Source organism: Leptomonas pyrrhocoris (assembly GCF_001293395.1).
Source record: "Leptomonas pyrrhocoris isolate H10 chromosome Unknown, whole genome shotgun sequence".
NCBI classification, from domain to species: Eukaryota; Euglenozoa; class Kinetoplastea; order Trypanosomatida; family Trypanosomatidae; genus Leptomonas; species Leptomonas pyrrhocoris.
This window is the reverse complement of record NW_015438394.1, coordinates 128,552-146,358: the sequence shown is the minus strand read 5'-3', so window position 1 is coordinate 146,358 and position 17,807 is coordinate 128,552. Positions and strand designations below refer to the sequence as shown.

Below are 17,807 nucleotides of genomic sequence, written 5' to 3'. Positions count from 1 at the left end.
CTGCGTGCGTGTGTTGTTCCGTGAACAGGTCAGGCACAACAACGCCATCGTCGTGCGAAAAAGAAAGCGATGGCGTCGAGAGTAAAAAAACACGCAACAGGAAAGAAATTGTTTGTGCGTGTTTGGCAAAATGAGTAAGGACAAAAACAACCGGAAAAGGACAACTAGAAGACGCATTGCTGCTCTCAGAAAGACGAATGTTTCCTCCTTAAGAGTGCGAGATTTTCCTTTCCCTTCTTTTACATTTAGGAAGGAGAGAGAAGAAATGAAATCTCCGCCCAAAAAGGCGAGGACTTCGCCGTCCCACCGCCGCACCACCGACGCCAAGTGAGCTCCGCCTCTCTGCTTCTTTAGAAAAACAAAAAACCCCTCTTCTTTCCTAAAAAGGGCAGATCAGTGTACACAGCCGCAGAGGCAGCGAGCGTTCTTCCGTCGGGACTGCCAATGGCAGAATACCGTCCGGCATCGCACACGCCTCCGATGATTGCGCCATCCAGGCGGGAACGTGCTCCACCCGCTGCGCCGACGACGACGTTGCCCCCGGCGAGCCGCAGAGCGAGTCCCCGTCGATCCCGTTCGCGAGCGACGCAGCGCAGGAACTCGTGGGGAAGTCCACCGCGGACTCGTAGTCACACAGGAGGTCCACGCAGCAGCTGCGGCCGGCTGCGATGCACTCATCCACAAAGGCGTCCGAGTGTCGCCCGTTCGGAATGACGATGAACTCTAGCTCCACCGGCGACTTCGGTTCGTCGTGGCGGGAGGGCCGCGCAAAAGGGCGCGCCACGGTGGGCTGCTGCTGCGAAAGGAGCGGCACCGACCCGCTCCGATCGGTGTTGCCCGCGCGGCGACGAGGACCACTACCCCCGCCACCGCCACCGCCATCGTTTAACACATTAGACTGCCCAGCCGATGCGTCAGCCGGCTCCACCGCGCCGGCGTGCGCCGCACCTGCACCGACGCGATGAGGCGGATGTTGGGCGTTGCGTGTTGGCGAGGTATTGCCGCTGCGCTCGAAGTCTTCCGCCTCTTTCCCCGCGTTTCGCTGCGTCCACGACGACGGCACGTTTGCCCCGCGGTGCACCGTGCTGTAGGTGGCTGGCGCACCGTCGTCGCTGACGCCGGGCAGAAGTCGACGGCTGCGCAGAGCGTGTCGGCGCGCTTCGGCATTGCGCTCACTGCGGCGCACCGCGTAACGCGCCTGCGCACCACGCAGCATCGCGACCAACGACGCGCTCTCCGTCACGGGGGCACACTTGTCGGCGTCGCCGTGCACGAAGAACATGCGCTGCGGGAAGTAGTCGAAGACGTTGTCCGGCAGCACCTCCCCCGTGTCGCCGCCGCGGCGGTCGTCGAAGTAGGCGTGAATGGAGTAGCGCGCGAGCTGATCGCGGCCCCCCGCGATCTGGTGCAGCACCGGTGTGTTGAGGCCTTCGTGCTGGAAGTGGTCCACGAGGCCTTCGACGTTGTACATCCCGCTGAGGCCGACGTAGCGGTGAATCGACTCGCGCGGGTTGTAGCGCGGGACGTTGTAGGCGACATCGGACGGCGGCGGCACGCTCTCGTACGTCCCACGCAGCGTGTTATTGCGATACGCGGAGAGCTGCGCCTGAGAAAGGAGCGACATCATCGTCAGGTGCGCACCGGCGGACTGCCCAATCAGCGTCACGTTGCTCAGGTCGCCGTTGTAGCGATCCGCGTTGTTCAGCACCCACGCGATGGCATCCGACACGTCGAGCGTCATGCCCTCCATCGTCGTCTGCGGGAAGTTGCGGTAGTCGGGGCAGAAGACGACGTAGCCGCGCTGCGCAAGCACGCGGGCCATCATGGTGCTCCAGAGGTGACTGCCGATGATCCACACCGCACCCGTCACGTCGATCACAACCGGGAAGCGCTTGCGACGGAGGCGCTTGCTGTGCTGCGTGTACTCGAGCGTCTTCATGAGAGAGTCCAGCGGGACAGGCAGGACGATGTCCACGGTGGCGCGGTTGTGCAGATTCATGCGGTCCTCCTCGTCCTCCTCGTCCAGCCCGGCGAGGATGTTTTCTTCGGAAAAGGTGCGGGGGTGCTGCGGCGAGGCGAGGCGTCGTTGCCGGCTGCGGCGCAGCGGTCGGCCCGGCCCGCCATCACCGTTACCGCCGCTGTTCTCGGCGTCTCCGTCGTCGCTGCGACTGCGCGCAGCTGGCAACGACTGCCACGGCCCTTCCTCGTGGAGTTCCGCACGTGGCCGGAGCTCCTCCGCCTCGACCGACGGCGCTTCCGCCAGCCGTTCAGCCCCCGCCGCCTCGCCCTCGTGTAGCGCAGCCAACACGTCCTTCAAGAGGGGGTCGTTCGGTACCCCCACCGGCGGCAGCGCTTCGTAGTACACGGGCCGGCCCTCGTAGAGAGGCGTCCGCGACGAGGCGTCTGTTTCCTCGATCGCGTCCGCTGCGGCCGCGGTGGCCGTGCAGCTGCGCAGCTGCGGTGTGCACGACGGCTGCGCTTCCCCCCTCGCCGCTCTGCTGCCCACGCCGCGGTCGTCGTCGCCGCTGCTGTTCTCAGGCCTATTCACCGTCATGTCGCAGCTGGAGGAGGAGCTCTGCTTTACCGGTACGATCTCTCCCTTTTCCAGCGCTGTCGCTTTGCTGTGCGGGGCGGCCCGCGGGGGTGTGCGGTGGGGGCTGAGCGAGAGGAGCTGCGGTCGGCGCGGCACCACACGCACGTCGTCCCTCGCCTGCGAGCGCGGAGCGGGGAAGCTGCGCAGGGCGGACCCGTCAGCGGGGTTGAGGTGCACCGGCGCTGCCTCCATTAACCGCCCCAGTGCGGTGGAGGCGCCCTGAACCTCGCTGGCGGCACGCGCAATCCGACGACGTCGCGGCGCGGCGCCCGCGAAGAGTCCGCTTGTGGTCTGTGGTCGTGGCGGTGGTGCGCGACGGCTGCGGCGGGGAGGGAGGCTGTGCTGCTCGTGGGGGGAGGAGAGGGGGTCGAAGTTCGCTTGCACCTCCCCCCGCTCTTCCGCGTTCCCACCTGCGTCGGTGCCGTCTCCGGAAGGGGAGTGGCCACGCGGGTAGGTGATGGCCGCGCTGCCGCCACCGCCGCCGACGATGGCGCTGTGCGGATAGGCGAGCGTCGCCTCCATCACCTTACCGCCACCGCTGCCGTGGTAGTAGCGGGCGGCGCCCTCGTCCATCTCCTCACGGCTCCAAGGGCCGCGTCGGAAGCTGGATACCGTCGCGGCATCGGACGCCGGGCGGCGATAGTGCGGAAGCGGCCCACCTCCGCCGCCATCGCCGCCGGCGCTTTCATCGTGCACGACCAGTCTGCTGCTGGTGCCGCCGCTGCCGTTGCGCGGACCTGCCAACACGCGCCGGCGACGTACACCACCACCACCTAACGGCAGCGAATACGACGACGACGGCTGCTGCTGCAGTGGTGGTGGCGAGGCGCCCTTCCGCAGCACCTCGTGCAGGTCGACGCCCTCCGCCTCCAACACACGGAGTATGTTGCGCTTCTTCGTCGTGTCAGAGGAGCGGTACGAGACGCGTCGGATGATGTTGGGAGAGGTCAGGTACCACCACCAGTGCGGGATGAAGCAGACCCCGACACACGCGCCGTAGGCGAAGAGGCGCAGCATCTGCGCCACCCACACCACGCCGGTGCTGAGGGCGTAGATGAGCTGCAGCGCGCTGGTGAGCATCCACACCAGCTGACGCAGCGTGTACGGCAGCATGTTGTGGAGGCCTTTGCTTTCGTTGAAGTGGAAAACAAGAATAACAACAACAATATATATATATAGTACTAATAAGAAGTGGTGGTGTGTGGATCTGCAAACACGTCACGAAGGCTTGAGCGCAAATGGCGCAGCTTCAGCTATACAGAAAGAAAAGAATACGAAGGCTGTTTTACCGTGATCAATGAGAAATGTTTTTTTTCCACTCTCCTTGAATGTTTGTTCGTCTTACCAAAACCGAAATAGTCACGGTGGACTATTATCTTCCTTTCTTTCTCCTTGGTGTGTGTGTGTGTGTGCGTGTCGGCGCCACAAAAAACGCCTTACCCCACTTTGTGCGGCTTCAATCGTAGCGACTCTCGCTGACAGACTTTTGCGACGTGCGCGCTGCGTCCTGAGAAGACAAACAATAAAAACTGTGGGTTACAAGAAAAGAGAGAGAGAGAGAGAACGAAACGTCTCGTCCGCCTCCACGCTTCAAAGAAGATGAAAAGAAAACCGGCGAGTCCAACTGCAGCACCAACACCAGAAGTAAAAAAAAAAAAAATACAAATGAAAGATAGGGTAGGTAGTCGTGGCGTGGGCGAACGTGTCTAGTGTACAGGAGTGATGAACTAACACCAAAATAAATGGTATTTGGTTTGCTATCGTTCTTGTTGGCGTTCCACCTCACGCAGCAGCAGAAAAAAAAATTCGAAGAAGAAACTATAAAAAGAAGAAGAAGACGAGGAAAGCGAAGTGCAGTAAGAAATATATACCGTGGTGTACTGTCCTTATATTACTATTTTCCCTTTCGCCTCCTCGTTTCCTATCGAAGCACAATTAACAGAAAGAGAAAGAAGAGGAAGAAACCGGCTCGGCGCTGTATGTAATATTAAATAGTAAGAGTCATAAAAGGAGGGGCTGCGCGGGAAGCCAATGGCAAACTGCTGGGGCAGCCGACAACACGAGCGTGGAGCTCCAACGACCAAACAAACAAACAGGAAAACCAGTAACAGAATTGACGCGAAGCGAATGAAGAAGCTAACATAAAAAAAAAGGAGCAGCGAGACCTCTGTTTTCGCTCTGTCTCCTCGCTTGGCTTTTCTTTCCCCCCTTTTCCCGTGATGTTTACCCTTGCAGCGATACGGAATAGAAACTATGTGCTGCTGCTGTAAACACCGTTGGGAGAGCGTGTGTGTGTGTGTGTGTGTGTGTGTGCTGCGCGTACGTGTCCCTGCTTCTTTCTTCAGCTCGGTAGACATACGCCTGCATAAACACCAACAGTGAGAGAGAAGTCGTCTTCTCAAAAGAAAAAAAAAGAAGAAGCTACGGGCACCCACAATAGAAACAAAACGTGTAGTTGCGAACGCGCGATGCAGCACCGGCGAATGTTTCCTTTTCTCCTTTTTCTGCTGCTTGTGGCGCACGGAACAGGCACAGGTGCGCGAGAGCGTGACGACGTCGTCGACTTCTACCTCTCTCGCCCGCCTCTCCCCGCCGACGCGACGCGCGTGTAAGCCGTAAATCTTCTCTCCGAAGAGAAATAAAAGAAGCAGATGCGCCGGTCCTCACGCACCTCGGGTGAACTCCGTTTCTTTTAGTGTCCGATGGAGCCAGCCGTGCAATCACGTTCTCTGAGAAAAACAAAACAAAATATTAAAAGCAATAATAACTGCGTCGTCGCTGCTGCTGCTGCTGCGCAACGACTTCTTTTCGCTTACGCTCTCTCCCTTCTGTCGCAATAAATGACAAGCGGAGAAGACAGCAACACAAAACAGACACACTTGAGAAGTGGAGAGACTTCGACAACGACGTCGCCTCTTTCCCTTTTACTTCCTTATATATATATATCTATTTTGTTGTTACTAGGAAACCGCGCTCTGGACGAGTTCGCCTTTATCGAGGAGGTTTCCCGGATATTACCGTTCTGGCTACAAAACAAGACTTGTCTCTTCAGACGGAATTCCTTAGTCGCCTGCGCAGAAGAGAAGGAAAAAGAAAAATAACGAAGAAGGAGACGACAATGACAAGGAAGAAGAAGGAGAAGCGTAGAAGAAAACAGTTCTCCACTGATGTGGGGAGAACTGTGCGTCTTTGTGATCTCTTACAAAAACAAAAAAAAATGGCTATGAATACGGTGATGACGGAGCTGATAGATATGACGGCAAGGTGGTGTGAATAGTAAAGCCGCTGCTAACTACCGCGAGGCGATGGACCAACCACCACCACAACAGTGAGAGGTAATAATAATGAAAGAAAGGGGGGAAGGGGGGAGGGAGAAAGGAAGAGATTTTGTTGCCCAAAGCAGACGTGGGTTTCGTGGAGCAGCACAGACGGTGGCTAACACGCATGAACTCGAGAGAGGGACACAAACCTCTTAAAACCCGATGTAGCCAAGCAGTGAGACGAGGCAGGCAGCTTTATGCATATATATATATCTTGTGACGAAGCGTTATTTCCTTTTTTAACATAGATCCACACCAACGCGGCTCCTGCCCAATGCCCCCTTTCCATTTCTCTCTCTGCATCAAGAAGAAGTAGGTCGAACCAAAGGAAGACCTAAAAAGTTGACCACTCCTGATCCTCCGCCCTCCCCGCTCTTTCAGGGCTCCACCAACGCACTTCCCAGAAGTTTCCATGCGCGTTGTTTGCAAGTTGTTTGCTCTTTAACTGCCACGGTTGCTGCTGCTGGTCTCCGCTTTTCCAGAACTGTAAGTGCGGAAGAAAACGCGAGTGCTGTACCGACGAATGTATAAAGCAATAAAAAAGAATATATATATATATGTTAGAGCCAGGCACCACCAAAGAGGGAAGCATCAGTAGGCGAGGATACCGACAGCGTAGCGGAAATCATCTACAAAAAGCATTCAAAAGAACCAACCACCCAACGCCTCGTCGTGTCCCTGTTGCGGCTGACACGGCAGCCTTCCACGCAGCGAGATCAAACACGCGTAGAGCCGAGCAGACAGGAGGAAATAATAAGAAGAAGAATAACTATAGTCATTTGCACGTATGTTGGCACCCTACCGCGGTGCTGAGCGCTGAAAATACACCCACAAAGTCTTCTTTCCCCTGTGGTGATGGTGATTGACGCGCAGTGTATATATATGTGCGTGTCTGTGGGTGTCTGGGAGCCGCCTGCCAGCGCTTCTCTACTCGAGAGTTTAAAAGGGGCAGATGTAGCTGGCCAGTCGCATCAGCTTCCGCCGCGACGAGGACGGGCACGGAGAGAGCAGAATACCATCTGGGCGTGTAGCGGGCAGCACCGGGAACTGATGCTGCGCGCTCTTCGACAGGTTCGACAACACAGGGCTCATGTCGAGCTGCAGCGCGTCCGACTCGATCATCTTTGGTACCTCGGCCGAACCCGTGCTGCCGATGTAAACGCTGGAGGAGCGAGAATGAGGGTGGCTGTCCAGCGTAGCGCTGCCGGGCGACTTACCCGTCAGCTGCGCGTGGCGGCGCTGATCGTCGTCGATGTCGTAGTAGCACAAGAACTCCACAATGTGGCTGTTGCCAGACAGCGGTTCCTCGATGATGCTGTCGGTGTGCGTGGCACCCGGCACCAGAATGTACTCTATCGTCACCGGCTTCGGCAACGTCTTGGCGGCCTCAGGGTTTTCGCTGATCCGCCGCACAATGGCGTCGCGTTGGGCGCCGCGCATCAAGTAGACGATGTTCGCGCTCTCCGTCACCGGCGCGCTCTTGTCGGCGTCGCCGTGCACGAAGAACATGCGCTGCGGGAAGAAGTCGAAGAGGTTGTCCGGCAGCACCTCCCCCGTGTTGGCGCAGTGGTGGCGGTCGTCGAAGTAGGCGTTGAGGGTGTAGCGCGGCATGTTTGTCTTGCCCCCTGCGATCTGGTGCAGCACGTTTCGGTAGAGTCCGCGATGATCAAAGTGCCGGACGAGTCCGCCCACGTTAAAAATCCCGCTGAGGCCGACGTAGCGGTGGATCGACTCGCGCGGGTTGTAGCGCGGGACGTTGTAGGCGACATCGGACGGCGGCGGCACGTTCTCGTACAGACTGTGTTCTTGGTTGTAGTTGTACGCACACAGCTGCGCCTGAGAAAGGAGCGACATCATCGTCAGGTGCGCACCGGCGGACTGCCCAATCAGCGTCACGTTGCTCAGGTCGCCGTTGTAGCGATCCGCGTTGTTCAGCACCCACGCGATGGCATCCGACACGTCGAGCGTCATGCCCTCCATCGTCGTCTGCGGGAAGTTGCGGTAGTCGGGGCAGAAGACGACGTAGCCGCGTGCCGCGAAGAGGCGGGCCATCAGAAAGTTCCACAGATAGCAGCCGACAATCCACGCCCCACCGGTGACGGAGATGATGATCGGGAACTTCTTCCGCGTCAGCTTGCTCTTGCGGCGACTGCGGTCTTTCTTGCCGTCAGCCCGCTTGCTCTGATCGCCCGACTTCTCGTCCTTGGCGGCCGACGGCGACGACGGGTGAGCGTGCTCGTGGGCCTCCGTGGACCTGCGCTCCTGATCCATGAATCGAAAGAGCGAGTCCAGTGGGATGGGAAGGTAGATGTCGAGGGTGGCGCGGTTGTGCAGATTCATGCGGTCCTCCACGTCGTCGTCGTCGTTGTCGGAGTCGGTGAAGCTTTCCGCGTACGGCGAGGGCGGCTGATCCATCATTGGCGAGTCCGAATTCTGGTGGTTGCCGTTGCGGTAGCTCGTCTCCTGCGAGCCCGACTTTGACGGCTGCTGCTGTTGCTGCTGCTTCTGCTGACTGCGGTGGCGATAAATGCGCTGCAACGTGGCGAGCGTGTCGTCGAAGGAGTTCTTCGAGTTGAGGGCGGCAGGGAAAAACGAGCTGGCGTTGTTCGCGTCATCGCTGACGTCCACTGGGAGGCCGTTCACGAAGGTGCCATCGGCGGGGTTGATCGTCCGAGCAAAGCGCTCCACTGCGTCGTAGTCCATGCCATACGGACCGTCCGGCACCGCCGGGGGCGGGGAGGCGTCGCGCCCCGACGCGCTCTTCCGTCTCTCCTTCCCGGACGACGACGCCGCCGGCGTGGGCGGTGCCGCGGATTCCTGCACAACCTGCCGCGTCAGCAGCGCCTCCATGTTCCGCAGCTTCGTGGTGCGCGAGGAGCGGTACGAGACGCGGCGGATAATGTTCGGCGACAGCAGGTACCAGAATACGTGGGGAAGGAAGTAGCCGATGTCCATCAGGGCAAAGGTGATGCAGCGGAGCGTCATGAAGACCCACTTGAGACCCACGCCCATCGACGCGATCAGCTGGGCCGCCGCCGCCAGCATCCACATCACCTGCTGGAAGACATACTCGAAGGTTCTGGTGGGCATTGTTGGAAACAAGGAGAGAAGAGCAAACCGAAGCGGACGCAGCGAGGTAAGACGATGAATATGAATATGTGCACACCAAAAATATAAAAATAAAAAGCCAGAAGCCGTCGACGCCTGCCGGAGATTGCGCGCGTCACTGCGCGAAGAAGCACCACGTACGCGGGCGAGGAAACCCGAAGGTGAGGACGACGGAGAGAGAGACGTAAGCCATTCGAAGCAAAGACGACACGCACACACAAAGATGTTGTGCAGTGCGGGTGACTCATGAAGACATGTAAAGTCAAGCAGCGTAGACAGAAACGGTTGTCGCTTTACATGCTCTGGCACCGCTGCGGAGTTCTCTCTTTCTTTTTCATTCTCAGTGGAGTGAGCTCGCCGACAGGCAGGAGGGCTTCTGTGACGCAGTTCGGCGGGCTAAATGCGACATGCATATACGCCAATAAACTCTTTCTTCTTTCCCCAAAATAACAGAGAGCATTGCCGTTCGGAATGAAGCGCTGGTGAACATCGTTGAGAGGCGTCTGCCAGGCACAAACCGCCGTCAAGAAGAGTGAGGTGCGCTTGCACACAGCCTTTACATTTGTGCAGCAGAAAGAGAAGAAAAAAAACGCGGGCCTTCTTCTCCATCGCTCTCCATTTCCTTTTCAGGCATTTCCTGTGCTGTTCGTCCCACCCTTCATGAGCTCAAAGAAGTAGAGGTGGTTCAAGGCCTTTCGCAGCTTGGGCACCATCGGATCTAACGGAGCAGGCGCGGCCAGCGCTGACAACGGCACGGAAGGAGAAGGCTGCAGCGGACCAACCCCTCCACTGTCCTGTCCAACGGACGCATGCCCCTTTGAATATGACTTCCGCGTCCCTGAAACGTCCATGCTAATGGAGGCGGATGGTGCCGTTTGGTGAACGGCTGCTGATCCGGTGCGTGCCGCGGCCTTGTTTTTCGAGGCCCGAATGCGGGCAATCAAGGCGGCAAAGGACTCCTCACCGTCCCCTTCCGCAAAGCCCACGCTGTCGGTCCCACAGCCACTGCTGGATGCCGCTCCGTTGGCCACAGTGGGCTCCACAGAGGATGGCAGCGCGTCGAATGACGTTGTTGCTGCGGATCCTGCCGCAGTTGTTTGTGGTGGCAGCGGCTGCGGCGGCAGCCACCATCGATGCGCTGCTGCGGTTGCTGCTGTCGCCTCCGCAGACACGTCCACCGTGGCCCCGCAGTGCGGACACACCTTTGCGACGCCTAACGCACCTCCCGTTCCATCGTCTTCCTTCGTTGCGCCCTTCTCGCTGCGTTCCTCCTCCCCCGCACCGACCACCGGCGTGGATGTCAGCGCGTACTCGAACATCGCTTCACACGCAGGACACACCGCGATGGTTAGCGCAGCGGACACACGCGTGCGCCACTCTGCTTCCACTTCCGTGCCTTCCGCGGCCGTGGGCGACGAGGGAGAAAAATTATGGTAGAGACGTCCGCGTTGCTCTGCCAGGGCATTCTGCTCTCGCTGCGTCTGCACGAGCTGGCGCAGGGATGTTGCATAGGACGCGGCGGAGCTGCGGACGACCGCCGTGCCAACGAACGACGTGGCGACGGCCGGCGGGGCGGATAAGGTGTCTCTACTGGGCAGCCTCTCGGAGTGAAGAGACGGTTGACTTCGTAGGCTGTGCCGCGCAGAGGTGCCGTGGGAAGACGACGGTGGGGTGTAAGGAGAGGGGGAGGCGTTGCGCTGCGTGCGGGGGACACCACGCGATGATTGGACGCGTGGCTCCTCTCCTAGTGCTGTACGGCCCCTATTCAAGATAAACGTGTTGGTGATCAGCGGAGCAGCAGCAGAGGTGCGGCGTGAAGTCCAGCTGGTGGCCAGGCCGGTGCGGCCGTCTCGCGACTCCACACGCCGCAGCTTCTCTTCGTAGGGTACGTCGTAGACCACGTCCTGCGCTGCATGGCAGAGGGCCTCGTAAGCCCGCTGTGCATTCGCATAGCTGAGATATCTGCTGACATCGACGCTGCTTGATTCTGTTCCTTTAGTGGATGCGGCATCGGCGGCAGCGGCATCCGCAGATGAGGAGGTGGCAGCCGAAGAAGGAAGAGGAGAATGGCTTGTGAAGGGCTCGGACGACTCGTCCAGTCGAAAGTCGCCCGTAAGCCACGCCGCAGGAATTTCACTGTCACCCGTGGTTTCTACCTGGATGGAGGGGTGGCGCGGCCGCGTGACGGCCGTGGAGGAGCCCAAAGAGGCGGAAGAAGAACCTTTTGATGGCGCTGATGATAAAAAGCCAATATTCGTCGGCGCTGTGCGTCGGGAAGGCACTGGAGGAGCCGGGATGGGCCGCGGAGGTGGTCGCAGCTCCTCTTTAATGAGGGTGCGGCGCACCTCGTTGGAGGCGAGGCCGGTACGTGCCTCCGCTCGCAGCGCCTTCACGCGCGCATCAAGCTCGTTTGCTCTGCGGAGTGACGGCGCTGTTGCGGATGTTGCTGCTGCTGCCGGTGCGCGCGCCCCCGCCCCCGTCGTGCGCTGTGCGCGCATGGCGCCAGGGAGAAAAAGAAGAAAAGAAAGACGCTCGCTGTCTAAATACCTCTCCTCTTTCTTCGCTTTGTTTGCTGTCCCTTTGACGACCTTGCAGGGGGACAAGCTTTCCTTTTAGAGTTATACATATTTCCGACAACACAAGGGTGAGCCACCAGCACAAGTGATGGCGCGTTCGTGCGTTGGAGGGAGACGATTGCAAAGGCACAGGAAATAGAGAAGCAGAGTCGTTTACGGATTGGTGGCGGAGCGTCTCTTTGATTGATTATTTTGCTTCCTTCGCTGACGTACGGCGGTAGAAGAGGTGCCCGGCTAAAATCGCCTGCTACAAAGTCAACGGCGATCATTGCGCTCCGTGCGGTTGAGCGCCGTGCGCAACACCACAAGTATTTTATTCTGGGTGTGAGAGCACTCGAACACATTGAGGTGCCATCACCCACTTGCCGGCTTACACCAAGAAGCCAGTACAGTTGCACTCAGCAATGCTAATATATATAAATATATATATAAAGACCTTTTCACACACCTGGTTCGTTGATGCAGCTTAATGACAGTACCCCGTTGAGGCAGTGCCGGTGGCAGCCTCTGCTAAAGCGAAGACACCAATCATCGTGCCTAATCAGCGACTGAGCTCGATACCCTTCTTTGTGTGCTCGCCTACCCAACTCAACCAGACGTACCGTTGACCCCGCAGAAGCGTGAATCTGCAATTCCACTGGCTAAAAAAAGAAGAGGAGAAAGGGAAACATTTCGTGCTATTGTGGAGGGCGTAGGTGGCCCCATACAGCACTGCCGTCAACGCACATCCAACAGTCTCTTTCTCTCTCTATACACACACACACAGAGACACACACACACACATCACCGTCTCCCCTCGTCTCTACTTCATTGAAAACTCAAAAAGGGAAAGAGAGAATGAGAAAACAAAAATACATTGGATTACGAGACAACGGCGAGTAATGCTTCAGAAAAAGCTGACATACATGCTTTCACTTCCAGACCACCGCAGCAGCAACGACATCAACCATCTAAAAGAAAAATAATAATAAAAATAGATATGGGGGAGACATTGCTGGGGAAGACATATTTTTGTCTGTTTTTTGCGTAGAATCGCGAAGGGGATTCGTGACACCGAAGAAACCCGAAACGACAACGGAGATACTTTAACGGCAGGCGGTGTACAATAACCAGGCAATGGGTTCTGATGAATGGTAAAGAAACCAATGGGGAAAAGGAAGAAGAAAAAGACGGTGAGAAAGCACAAGCAAAAACCAGATATCGATTTACGTCTACTCGGAGCCCGCCTGCATCGGCTCCTCACCGTACCACACGCTGTAGTGCAGCTCCACGTCCTCCGGCAGGTACACCACCACCGGGTACACGCTGGAGTACGGAAACATGGGCGGCTGCGTCATGGGCACCAGCTGCCGTACCTTCACTCCATCATCGTCGTCCGCCACGTCCCTCCGAGTGGAGGCGTACTCGCGTGCCAGCTCCACGTGGAAATATGGAACGTCGCCGCCTTCTACGGTGTGCTGCTCGATTTTGCCTTGCAGCACCAGCACATTGCCGGCGTCCGTCTTGGACACCTTCATCACACGAGCGGGGATCAGCTGCAGCATAAATTGCTGCTGCTCCACCTCCTCGCCGAGGGGGTCAAGAGCGAAGATGATTCGCTTCTCGCCACGCGGCGCCTGCGGGTACAAGGCGGCAATTTTGCAATAAGACATGTCTGTCGTTTGGGATGGGTGATGTAGGGTTCTTTGCTGCTGTGGCGGCTGTGGCGGCGATGGTTACGGGAGAGATAAAAAAGTGCGGCGGTGAGACGGGAGACCTGCGATGACGCCTACAAAAGTGGCACCAGGACCAAACAATGTGTGATAAAGAAAGAGAAGGAGCGGAATGCTGCGCAACAGAGGACGTCGATGCGGCGCAGAGGATGGACCACGTTATTGTGTTAGTTAAATATAGATATAAAACAGGAAAGTCAAAGGAGGACACGGAAAAGGGAGAGAAGGGAGATTCAACGTACAACACAGGAGTCAACGAAACACCACCCCCTATCCAGCTCGATCGCTCCTTTCTTTTCCATTGTTGAAAGCGTCAGACCGGTTTTAGCCCTACTTGTTTTTGTTGATGGGAGCCGCTGGATACTGTGCCGCAACCGTGCTCACCTGCAACGTGGGACTAACGTACGCCTTGTCGATCGGAGGTGTGAAGGCAGAGAGAGGAGAGATTTTAAAAAAAAAAAGAAAGAAGAACGCGAGCGACTGTGCATCGTATTAGCACCATCGAACAACGACGCAAACGTTTTGTTTTGTCTGTACGTAGTACGTTGCGGACTTCCGGTCTCACGGGAGGACTTTCAGGAAATTCATTGCGCTGGCGCTGTGCTACACGCAGGCTAGTTTAAGTAAAACGGCATTAACAACGTCTGTGAGAAGAAGAAAAAGAAGAAGAGGTGAAGCGACGAGACACGGCTGTCTTTCGCTTTCACTGCCAACGCTCAGACAAGTTGACGTGCACGACAACAATCAGCAAAGAAAACAAAGACGACGGCGAGGCAGAGGTACGCAGCATGACACGCACGGCTACCCTCCCCCCCCCCCCCCCCAAACGCACTACACCGTATCCGCACCCCCATTTGAGCTTGCGGGGGTAGTGCTTGCTGCGACTGCCTCGCCGTGTCCTTTTCGCGTGTCTTTCTGCTGCAGACGGCGGAGACGCAGCTGACGCCGCAACAATGCATCCGCCCGCTCCTCCAGCGGCATCGCCGCGGCACCGGCTGCAGCAGAAACACCGGCCGTGCGGTGCGCCGTCGACGTTGCCGCAGCGGCACGTTTCGCGTACCGCCGTAACCGCCGCTGCGCCGCACTGTTCGGCTCGACCAGCGTGTGCAGCGGCGGTCGGTCACTCACCGCCACGTCGCTGCCATCCTCTGACCACTGCAGCGCGGCGGCCTGACGGGCGTCGTTGTCGTGCCCGGCGAGCACATCCGCTCCGGCCGGCAGCACCTCGCCTGCCAAATGGAGCTCCATTGAAGTCAAGTGCGCGGCCTCATCACCCTCTGCCTGCTCTGCAGTGCTGCTGTTCACCTCGGGGGTAGAGACCGGGGAGGCATGCGCCGCGTCATCCCCCCGCTCCATCACACTCTCAACGCCCTTTTCAGCACTGCACCGCCCGCGTGTTTGACGTCTGCGGCGACGCTTCGCCGACCTCACGGAGGACCGGGCCTTGGACGACGACGGCGGCGCCAGCGGGTTGGCGATCCTCCCCGCCGGCTCCACGTGGTCCAGCAGCCCGCTACGCATCGCGTACAAGTAGCCGTTGTACGGCATGTTTGACTTCTGATTCCACCACTTGAGCGGGCGGGCGCTCGGGGCGTCGTCGAAGACGTAGTGGTCCACGCCCTGGTGGATGTTGTACTCGAACAGCGACAGCGGGACCCCCTTCACGAAGGGGGAGCCGACGGCGCCACCGGTGGGAAAGGCAGCGGCCGCCGCACCTTGACCGGTTTGCCGGTCCGTGCGGATCACAGCGGGGCGAGACATCTGGATGCGGAAGGGCAAGTCCGCCTCGAGAGGCACGTAAGGTGGCGGGGTGCGTGTCACCCAACTCACGGGCAGCAACCGCTCCATCCCGGCGAGACGACGCCGCTCCTGCGACTGCGGGTCATCGTGGCCCGCCGCCGCCGCTGCTGCAGCTGTTGTTGGGGGTGTCGTCCCCTCCGCTTCTCCCGCCGCAGGACGTACGAGTTGATGGTGCAGGGCGGTGCGATGCGCCAGCTGCTGCACCGCGTCCACCGCCGTCAGCACCGGTGCCTCGAACTGACCCATGTACAGCCGCTCGTTCTGCGCCACCTGCGAGGAGGCGACCAACGCGACGGCCTCCGCGCCGCCCTGCGCGCCAATCAGGCGCACGTGCGGGGCCAGCAGTGCCACCTCGTACGACCGTAATCGGCCCACCTCGGCGGGATCGCACAGTTGATAGTCGTAGCTGCCCATCTGGCTCTGCAGCGCACCGATGCGACGCGTCCGCTGCCACAGCATCGGCTTGCGCTGGAACCACGTCCCGTAGCCCTCCACCGTCGACACCGCCACCACCCCACGCCGCACATGCGGCTTCTTCCTGTTGAAGGAAACACGCTGCGTCGCCGGGTCGATCTCCATTACGTCTCGCACGTCCACCGGCCCGGTGTGGATAATGTGCGTGCGCAGCCGCTCGCCGCGGATGCCGTAGGCGCAGGAGACGTACGACGCCTCCACGAGGCCGCGCATTTGCGTGATGGAGTGCTGGGCGAAGTTGATGAGGTACATCGCGTGTCCTTTCTGCACCAGGTGCCGAAGGGCGTAGTTGGCGTGGCGGGAGATGAGCTCCAGCGTGGTCAGCTTGTTGTAGTCAATGAAGACGTCGAACTCCTGCGCGCTGTCCGGCGATGAAGTGCACGAGGGAGGCGGTGGGGAAGACGTCGTCGGCTCTGCTGCCGTTTCTACCTTCCCTTGATCGGGCGCTGCGGACGCGCGTGGTTTTGGCAGCACGTGCACCTCTGGCAGCAGCAACGGAGCCCACTGCGGGTCCTCAAACTTGTAGGTGGCCACGTAGGAGTTGATTCGATTGATGTTGTTGCTGCGGTGGATGGAGGCGATGCACAGCTCATCGGCGTCTCGAACCCAGCGGCGCGGCACCGGCAGCGTGTGATTGTGCGTGTCATCGGATGTGGCACCTTCCTTGTGGTAAGGGTCGTCCATTGCGCTGCCCTCTCTTCCCATCATGGGAGGGATCGACGACGGTGGTGCAGGCGGTGGCCGCTGTCCTGCTGACGCCGTGCCGCTGTTGCTGCTCTTATGGCTGTGAATGAGCGGCACCGTAGCGCCTTGCTGGGCGAGAGCCATAGGGTACGTCAGAAGCCGCATTCTTTCAACATGGGCCGTGAGACGGGGCTGTCGGAGCCGCGCCGTGCGAGTGGCGGCCCTGGGCGGCATATCGACCCTCCCAAATGGATGTAGATGGGTGAGAAAGATGGAGGCTTGAAAATTGCTTCTTAATTTTCACTTTCAGAGAAAGAAAAAAAGTCTTGAACGATGGAGGAAGATCTGTGCTGCGCAATCGGCTCAGTGGCAGAGCTGCACCTTGCGGCTTTCAGCTGTTCGAGAGATGCCGATAAAGCGTCAAGGAGAGCCAAAACAGAGGAGGAGAAAAAAAAGGTTTTGTGCAACTGAAGAAGGAGTGTTCATCACCACATCCACACGCTGCGTGCGTGGAGGAACTTGGCGTGATCCTGTCCCTCCTTTGCCTGCTCTAAAGCAGCACGCGAGCACTGTAACTCACGCGGGGGCTGAACTACGGAAAAAAAAGAAAGAAAGAAGCCAACACGCTACGAAGGCGCTGCGTTGACGTCGCCCTTTTCCCTTCCTCTTCGATTCCCACGCAGTCTCGCGGTGGCCGATGGCCTCACGAGAGAGTCGCAGCACTGCACCTTTGCCAAACAACAACAACAACCCATTTCCTACATATATATAAACCGTGTATGCTCCTATAGAAACAGCCGGTCATCGTAGTCCATATTATTTTTAACTTTCTTCTTCCTTTTAGGCTAACACTAAATCCCGAAACACATATCACGCACGTGAGAGCGAGGCAGCGCAGAGGTCTGCCTTCTTCAAAAAAAAAAGGAAAGAAAGATCTCCTTCCCCGTCTTCCTGTGCCTCCGCTCTCTCCTCCTCCTTTGCATTTGTGAAGACGGCCGTGTTTGTGAGGTGAAGTAGAGTACATATCGGCGAAAAACTGAGTACTCGCAACACGCAAACAAAGCTGTGAAACAAAGAAAGAAGAAGAAAAAATATATGGCTGCTCCGCTGAATTGCTCCTGCGACGACCGACGCTGCCAAGCCGCTCTTCTCCTCGCACGTCGCTTTGGCGATGGTGCTGAACACGTTCTCGGTAGTCGTTGACGATTTACTTGTGTGTGTGTGTGTGTGTATGCGCCGACCCGGGGGGAGCGCGCGCTACGCACACACCCGTGCGTCCCACCACACAGCTACACACGCACAGACTCACGGAAAACACAAGAGGCGCATTCCTGCCCACTGCGCAGCACTACAAAAGTTGAGCTGAGCACACGCGTGCAGCGAGAAGCAAGCACGAAGGACGGCGACGGTGCGTCAAGGTTTAATACAATACGGAGTGTACCTTCCTAACTACAAAAAAAAAGAACCGCTACATGTCCGCGCACGCACATCGTACAACTGACCAGCGCCACATGCAGGCAGAACGCGCCGCCGCGGACCG

General features: G+C 58.3%; 5 protein-coding genes across 8 annotated transcripts; all 5 read right to left on the bottom strand.

Annotated features, from left to right (window-relative positions):
- Positions 1-379: 379 nt before the first annotated feature.
- ABB37_10011 (hypothetical protein) lies at positions 380-5,887 on the bottom strand (the record flags this gene model as incomplete). Of its 2 annotated transcripts, none has more annotated exons than XM_015809715.1 (1): positions 380-5,887. In XM_015809715.1, the coding sequence occupies exon 1, from the start codon at positions 3,704-3,706 to the stop codon at positions 380-382; it is 3,327 nt and encodes a 1,108-aa protein (XP_015651755.1). In that variant the 5' UTR covers positions 3,707-5,887. The 2 variants fall into 2 exon arrangements, with proteins under 2 accessions (XP_015651755.1, XP_015651756.1); XM_015809716.1 differs by having other exon boundaries at positions 380-4,413.
- Positions 5,888-6,852: 965 nt separating this feature from the next.
- Positions 6,853-9,141, bottom strand: ABB37_10010 (ecotin putative (ISP3); the record flags this gene model as incomplete). Of its 2 annotated transcripts, none has more annotated exons than XM_015809713.1 (1): positions 6,853-9,141. In XM_015809713.1, exon 1 carries the CDS (start codon positions 9,001-9,003, stop codon positions 6,853-6,855), a length of 2,151 nt encoding a protein of 716 aa, XP_015651753.1. In that variant the 5' UTR covers positions 9,004-9,141. The 2 variants fall into 2 exon arrangements, with proteins under 2 accessions (XP_015651753.1, XP_015651754.1); XM_015809714.1 differs by having other exon boundaries at positions 6,853-9,119.
- A 506-nt stretch (positions 9,142-9,647) lies between these two features.
- ABB37_10009 (hypothetical protein) lies at positions 9,648-11,632 on the bottom strand (the record flags this gene model as incomplete). 2 transcript variants are annotated; one of them, XM_015809711.1, is made up of 1 exon in its annotated part: positions 9,648-11,632. In XM_015809711.1, exon 1 carries the CDS (start codon positions 11,517-11,519, stop codon positions 9,648-9,650), a length of 1,872 nt encoding a protein of 623 aa, XP_015651751.1. In that variant the 5' UTR covers positions 11,520-11,632. The 2 variants fall into 2 exon arrangements, with proteins under 2 accessions (XP_015651751.1, XP_015651752.1); XM_015809712.1 differs by having other exon boundaries at positions 9,648-11,627.
- Positions 11,633-12,808: 1,176 nt separating this feature from the next.
- ABB37_10008 (ecotin putative (LiISP1)) lies at positions 12,809-13,426 on the bottom strand (the record flags this gene model as incomplete). Its single annotated transcript, XM_015809710.1, has 1 exon — positions 12,809-13,426. Exon 1 carries the CDS (start codon positions 13,247-13,249, stop codon positions 12,809-12,811), a length of 441 nt encoding a protein of 146 aa, XP_015651750.1. The 5' UTR covers positions 13,250-13,426.
- A 714-nt stretch (positions 13,427-14,140) lies between these two features.
- Positions 14,141-16,664, bottom strand: ABB37_10007 (putative mitochondrial hypothetical protein; the record flags this gene model as incomplete). Its single annotated transcript, XM_015809709.1, has 1 exon — positions 14,141-16,664. Exon 1 carries the CDS (start codon positions 16,499-16,501, stop codon positions 14,141-14,143), a length of 2,361 nt encoding a protein of 786 aa, XP_015651749.1. The 5' UTR covers positions 16,502-16,664.
- Between the last annotated feature and the right edge of the window lie 1,143 nt (positions 16,665-17,807).